Genomic DNA, 7411 nt, shown 5'->3' on the forward strand with positions numbered 1-7411 from the left:
TACCATTAAAGGCCAATCACAGGAGCAGCTCAGGGACAGATTCCCTGGGCAAAGAACTTTGTTATTCATTCTTTCTATTCTATTCTTAGCATAGCTGCTCTCTGCAACTTCTCTTCTTATTCTCTTTTAGTATAGTTATAATGTATTATATATCTTATATCAATAAATCAGCCTTCTGATCAAGAAACAAGATTCTCGTCCTTCTCTCACCACAGTGACCGTCTCAGGTCGCTGTAATATCTCATTTACTATCAAAATAGATCACGTGCACCCAGAACTACACATTTTCAATCGCACACCCTCAAATTTGGATCCCACTTCTCCCAATCTCCTTCCAATCCCATTTCACCCTGGAGACTGTGGAATCAAGTAGATTTGGCATGGGACTGAGTTTTTCTTAGGTGAGAATAAGGCGTATTTACATGGATTGAGCAATTTTGGGGTAAAATTGAGGTGTTTTCAATGGGATTGAATCATTTTGAGGTGACATACCAACCTGTCTTGAATTCTGGAGTGCAAGGATATGGAGAACATTTGCTGAAATCCCCAAGAATCCACAAATCTTCCAGAATATGTCCCAAACCCATAAATTCCTGGTCAAGTAATTGTTAACTGATGGAACTTTATATATTTTTGATAAATTTCTTTCTTTTTAGTCCTATTTCAGGTGGTTTTAAGTGATAAAGAAAAATCAAGAGGAAATTGGGGCCAAACCAAAAGAATAACCAGCCAGGTGTCCTCCCAGCACAGATCACTGAATGTGGGTCACCAGGGCTCTGCCCAACGTGGATCCTCCCATGGGGGATGAAGCTGGAGTGGTGCATGAAGCTCTTCCTGCAATTGGAGCATTTCCCGGGCTTCCCTTACTGGTGCCTCCGTTGGTGTCTGGTCAAGGGAGAGCTGCTGGTGAAGCTCTTCCCACACTGGGGACACTCGTAGGGCCTCTCCCCAGCATAGAGGCGCCGGTGGGTGACGAGGGTGGAGTTGTGCTTGAATCCCTTCGCGCAGTCGGGGCAGTGGAAGGGCCTCTCATCCGTGTGAGTGCGCTCATGCAGGAGTAGACTGGAGCTGGTCTGAAACCTCTTCCCACACTGGGGACACTTGTAGGGCCTCTCTCCAGTGTGGATGCGCTGGTGGATGATGAGGTGGGAGCTGCGCTTGAAGCCCTTCCCACAGTCGGGGCAGTGGAAGGGCCTCACATCTGTGTGAATTCGCTGGTGGCGGAGGAGGTGAGAGCTGCTCTGAAACCTCTTCTGGCACTCGGGACACTCGTAGGGCTTCTCTCCCGTGTGGATGCGTTGGTGGGTCACAAGGGTGGATCTGTAGCTGAAGCCCTTCCCACACTCCCCACACTCGTATGGCCATTCCCCTGTGTGAATCATCTGGTGGCTGATCAGGGTGCTGCTGTGCCTGAAGCTCTTCCCACACTCCAAGCACTTGTAGGGCTTCTCCCCATCATTAAGCTGCTCATGGGCCACCAGCTCTGAGCTCTGGCAGGAGCTCTGTCCACCTTCCTGGCACAGTGTGGATCTTTCCTCAGAGCACCCTGGGCTGGGGTTGGAGCCCCTTCTCATGGGGAATGTCTGAGGTTTTTCTTCCCTGTTGGATTCCTGTGCAATAGAGTCGTTCAAAATGGTCTCTTTCACAAGGTTTTTCCATGGGGTTTTATCCTCCCTGGTCTTCATTCTCAGTTCCTTCCCTGAGGGAGGAAGGACAAGGACAGGATGGTATTTGCCTCCATGCCAGAGGGAAGGGGAAGGAGATCCCTCCAGTGCATCTCCAGCCAGATGGGGTTGGCACCGGGGCTGTCCTGCAGCTGGGGGCTGTGCTGGGCTGAGAGCTGGAGCAGGAGAGAGGGGGAAAAGGGCACTGACTTCCTTCTCACCTGCCTGGGTATCCCAGGGCTCTTTCCTCTTCCTCACAGCCTCCTCCTTCATTGAGTCAAGGTTTGGGAATAGGAAATCCTTTTTAGGGAAGAAAACAAGTGGTGCGCTCATTGTCTTTTACACTGGTTCTAAGGCAAACCTGGGGAGGGTCTAAACCAGATTTTCAATTTAATAAGAAAATTAAAGGCAATGATACAGAAACACTGCCTTAAACTGAGAGAGTCAGGATATAACCTGACACCCTGTTGGTCAGGGTGTTGGCAGCAGTCACATTTAATGGTGGTTGCAGTCCTGTTGGAGTGATGAACGTGACTCTCTCAAAGCAGTGATCCTGCAGAAGGGTCTGGTCTTCCCCTGAAGGTCCAGTGGTGGTTATGGAGCTCTTGTCCTCTGGGAATCCAGTAGGCAAGATGCTCCTGGTGTTGAAAGCCTCAGCTTATATCCAGGTAGGAATGCTTGGATCCTCCACATGGGCAGAGCATCCCACAATGGGATGATGGAATTTTATCAGTCCTGCAGTGACACTTAATGGCCCATTAACAGAAGATATCTCCCCTGGAGGCCGTTATCAGGGCTGAGTCATGGAAGAGATAAAGAACATTGCCCCACCTGTTTATAGCAGTTTATGATGCTGGGGATTGCAAACATGCATTTGGTTACATCTTACATTACAACCTGAAACAGTGGGGTAATCCCTGCTCAGGGGGTGAACACCATCCCCCTTTCCCAAACTGGCTCAGGTGTAAAACCCCCACCCTGGGAAGGCCACACACACAGGGGACAATGTCACACTTGCCCTGCTCCAGGGGAGGTCTTTGTCCCTGTCACTCCCTTGCTGTCTCCCCTTTTCTCTTTCTTTCCATCTCTCTCTCTACCTCACATTTATTGTTCAATAAAATCCACGATGGATTTGGTCTTGTTAGCACATTAATCGGTGCAGAGGCATCTCTCTAACAATCTTCTTAACCAGATTGCAACATTATTTTGGCACAGTGTGTTTAGGCGCTGTTCTCTGTGTGCCTTTGACAACATCATGGTTCCCTCCTCTGAGGAGGTTGTGGTTCTCTCTTGAAACTTGGACGCAGCTTCCTCTGAGCGACCTACGAGAGAACTAATGAGAAAAATGGCTGTTGTGGGTGGACAGTATAAAGGAAATATTTTGTTGTCCTTGCTTGAAAAGTTTGTTAAAATCACTGGAGGAAAGGGAGCAAATGATACCAGCAAGACTGACAAGGTTCATTCACCCCATGGTGAGGAACACAAGGGGCTGCTGAAAGTCCTACAAGAAGCCCAGCTCCAGTAGCTAAATTCCCAATTAACTACTGAATTCCCAGGCTTAAGTTCCTTGGAAAATGTGAGAATCATTATTCTCTTCATCTCTGTCACCTTTGTGACAGCTACACAGAGCTTCCCCTTCCTTTTAATAATATCTGTATTGGGCTGAATTTGCACTTTTCTTTTATTGGAACCTGCCAGCAACTGAGCTGGAGCTGTGCAGGAACCAATGAAACTTGGAATTGACGTAGAATTGCTTTATTGTCAGCTGGTGCTATGGGGGCCGTGGGGCAGAGGGGTGGGAAAGGGGGGGTCCGGGGTGGGAGCAGAGGAAATGCTGGGGCCGGGTGCTGAGCACAGGGCTGAGCACACAGAGATGGTTTTGTTCTTGCTGAGCTCGCACTGAGCCAAGGCCTGTCCTGCCCCTTGTCCAGCCATGCTGGGGCGGGGCTGAGGGTGTGGGGGAGGTTGCGAGGGGACAGAGCCCGGACAGGTGACCCCAGATGACCCCAGGGATACCCCAGACCAGAGCACATCATGATCAGTGTATGAAATGGGGGGAACAAGGAGGAAGGGGGGAATTTTGGAGTGAGCGCTTTTGTCTCCCCAGGTAACACTTAGGCAGGATGAGGCCCTGTTTCACTGGTGGGCAGGGCCAGCACCAAAGACACAGACACCAACTTAAATTACGGAACAGGCTAATTTAGATAATGCAAGTTTTCAAAAATTTACAAAAATATTAGATAGGCAAAGCAAATAATCATTAGTAAATAATTCCAAAAGAGAAGATGTTGAAATGATTATCACACAACTTTGCATTTCTGGCTGCAGGCTCTGGAGATTCTATCTCTGCCTTCAGTCAGGGTTGCATTCCCTAACAAGTCCTGGTACCAAATCCTGCCTTCCAAGGCTGGAACAGTGTCTCAGGTTTAGCTGAGTGTGTGTTCAATTACCATCTGTTAAAGGTGGGGCAATTATCATTTGTTAATTGAGCAGTTTACTTTATCTCTTACACAAGGAATCCTCCCTCCAGGGAGATATCCTCTGTTAATGGGCCATTGAGTGTCACTGATAAAAATTACATCATCCCATTGTGAGAAACTCCACCCAGAGGGAGGAGCCAAACATTCCTACCTGGATATAATCTGAGGATATGAACAACACAGTCAGCCTTCTCCCACAGGATACCCAGAAGAGCAGCTTTCAGCTCCACTGGATCCCAAAGGAAGACCAGGCTGATCTACACCACCACTGGACCTTCAGAGGAAAACTCCATCCTGCTGCAGGATCGCTGCTCTAACAAAACCACCTCTGTCACTCCAGGAGCACTGCAGCCGCCCTTTAACAGGAGTGCTACCAACACTCTGACCCACAGGGTTTCAGGTTGTATTCTGACACTGCAAGTAGATTTTTAATACTATTTCACTTGTATTTTTAATTTTCCTACCGAAGAATTGTTATTCCTCCTCCCACAGATTTCGCTTGACAGCCCCTTACTTTGAAAATTATAATTCCAAGGGAAGGGATTCACATTTTCCATTTCAAGGATGTCTCCCGCCTTCCTTAGCAGACACCTGTCTTTTCAAACTGACACAATGCCCCAGGACACCCAGGCAGGTGAGGAGGAAGTCAGTGCCCCTTTCCCCCTCTCTCCTGCTCCAGCTCCCAGCCCAGCACGGCCCCCAGCTGCAGGACAGCCCCGGTGCCAACCCCGTCTTGCTGGGGATGCACTGGAGGGATCTCCTTCCCCTTCCCTCTGGCATGGAGGCAAATCTCATCCTCTCCTTGTCCTTCCTCCCCCAGGGAAGGAACTGAGGATGAAGACCAGGGAGGATAAAACCCCATGGCAGAACCTCATAGAAGCAGCTGTTTTGAGAGGCTCCATGGCACATGAATCGAATGGAGAGGAAAATTCCCAGAGATTCCACAGGAGGAGGGGCTCCAACCCCAGCCCAGGGTGCTCTGAGGAAAGATCCACCCTGTGCCAGGAAGGTGGACAGAGCTCCTGCCAGAGGTCAGAGCTGATGGCCCAGGAGCAGCTTCATGATGGGGAGAAGTCCCACAAGTGCTTGGAGTGAGGGAAGAGGTTCAGGCAGAGCAGCCACCAGATGATCCACACCAGGGAATGGGCCTACGAGTGTGGGGAATGTGGGAAGGGCTGCAGCTACAGATCCACCCTTGTGACCCACCAACGCATTCACACAGGGGAGAGGCCCTATGAGTGTCCCCAGTGTCAGAAGAGGTTTCGGATCAGCTCCGATCTCCTCAGGCACCAGCGGATTCACATGGATGAGAGGCCCTTCTGCTACCCTGACTATGGGAAGGGCTTCAAGCGCATCTCCCACCTCATCATCCACCAGCGCATCCACACTGGGGAGAGGCCCTACGAGTGTCCCCTGTGTGGGAAGAGGTTTCAGACCAGCTCAAATCTCCGTCTGCATGAGTGGAGTCACACTGAGGAGAGGCCGTTCCACTGCCCTGACTGTGGGAAGGGCTTCAAGCACAACTTCACCCTCATCAGGCACCGGCGCATCCACACTGTGGAGAGGCCCTACGAGTGTTCCCAGTGTGGGAAGAGCTTCACCCAGAACTCTGACTTGACCATGTACCAGCAGAGGCACCAGTAAGGGAAGCCCTGCGAGAGCCCTGACTCCAGAAGGACTTCATGCCCAGTTCCAGTTTCATCTGCCATTGGAGGACCCATTTTGGGAAGAGCCCTGGTGATCCATTTTCCCTGTGATCCATTCTGGGAAGACAGCTGTCCCTTTTCCTGCCCCTGCCAATGATCTGATGTGGGATTGAAGAACATGAGGATCTGGCCACGGCCCTGTCATTACATTCAGTCTCACCTCAGAACATTGCCAGGGTCAGGAAAGGGACCCTCTCTCTCCCTGAGGAGAAGGGTGTCCTTTCCAGGCAGGGGGAAATTGTGGCCAGGAAGAGCCAGGCAGTTGTGTTGTAGTTTTCCCTTTTTCTTATCTCTTATCAGTATTGTTTCTGCTTCTGTTTCTTCCTTATCTTGTTGCTGTTCCCAATAAATTGTTCTTATCCCAGCCCAGGATCTTTGCCTTTCATGCTTTCCATGGGAGGCAGGAGGGCAGCACGGTTTTAGCAGGAGCAGGAAATTGGGGTATCCCATTCCTGAACCCCGGCCCCTGAAAACCGAGCATCCCAGCTGTTCCCAGTCCTGGTGGCCATGGCAACAGCCTTGGGAGCGGGTCCCTGGCTGGGGCTGTGGGAACCTCTTCCCTCTGGTGCCCAGGGACAGGATTGGAGGGAACGGCTGCAGCTGAGTTGGGGCAGGCTCAGGTTGGATGTCAGGAAAAGGTTTTTGCCCAGAGGCTGCTGGGGCCCTGCCAGGCCCAGGCTGGCATTGTTGGGGTGCCCTGTGCAGGGCCAGCAGTTGGACTGGAGGATCCTGATGGGTCCCTCCCAGCTCAGCCAATTCTGTGGTTCTGGGATCCCATGAGCTTGGGGATGGGGCAAATGGTTACCATGGCAATGGGCTCTGGCTGCAGGCTTGAGCTGGTGTCCATGGCAACCACCCCTGGCATGGGGTCTCCATGGAGCTGCCGAGGGACTGACCATAGCAACATGGGGCTGGTGACGGTTGCCATGGAAACTGAGCATAGCAATAAGGTCCTGGTGATGGTTGCCTGCTAAGGGTCAGATTTGTCACAGGCCCTCAGAGGGGTTCCATGGGGACTTTCCAAGAGTCTCCAGGCTGTTCAAGAGCTGGAATGTCACAGGTAGACACAGGGGCTCCATGGAGGCCTCCCAGGGCTTTCTGAGGATGGTAAAGAGCCCTGTGGTCAGAGGCAGTCACAGCCATTCCATGGTGACATCCCAGGGGACCTTGGACTGCAAAGGCACTGATCTGTCACAGACACTCACGGGGGGTCCACGGTGACATCCTAGGAGTCCCCAGGCTGCCAAAGAGCCGGGATGTCCCAGACACTCACTAGGGTTCCTGTCATGGGCACAGTGAGACCTTCAGGCAAAATTTATTAGAGAGGCTCCTATTGGGTCACAGGGTGCAGAAAGGAGCCCCAATAGCCCCCACAGATCCCCAAATGTCACTGTTGAGTCAGAGATGACACAGACCCCGATGAGAAGGCTAAGGGCTAAAAGCCACCTGTTTTTTCAATCCTCTCCTTTTACACCTTGCTTTGCTACAGGTGGACCTCATTGGTCATTTGATCAACAGATTTCACGTGATTGGCCAATTAAAGCAACACCCTGCAGTAAAC

The 7411-nt window shown here is 51.1% G+C and overlaps 1 protein-coding gene across 1 annotated transcript; it reads right to left on the reverse strand.

Moving 5' to 3' along the window:
• Positions 1–863: 863 nt before the first annotated feature.
• On the reverse strand, positions 864–1685 carry LOC135441759 (zinc finger protein 239-like). The gene has a single exon (XM_064701307.1). It carries the CDS (start codon positions 1683–1685, stop codon positions 864–866), a length of 822 nt encoding a protein of 273 aa, XP_064557377.1.
• Between the last annotated feature and the right edge of the window lie 5726 nt (positions 1686–7411).

Source organism: Zonotrichia leucophrys, unplaced genomic scaffold (genome assembly GCF_028769735.1).
Source record: "Zonotrichia leucophrys gambelii isolate GWCS_2022_RI unplaced genomic scaffold, RI_Zleu_2.0 Scaffold_484_38497, whole genome shotgun sequence".
Classification (NCBI taxonomy): Eukaryota; Metazoa; Chordata; class Aves; order Passeriformes; family Passerellidae; genus Zonotrichia; species Zonotrichia leucophrys.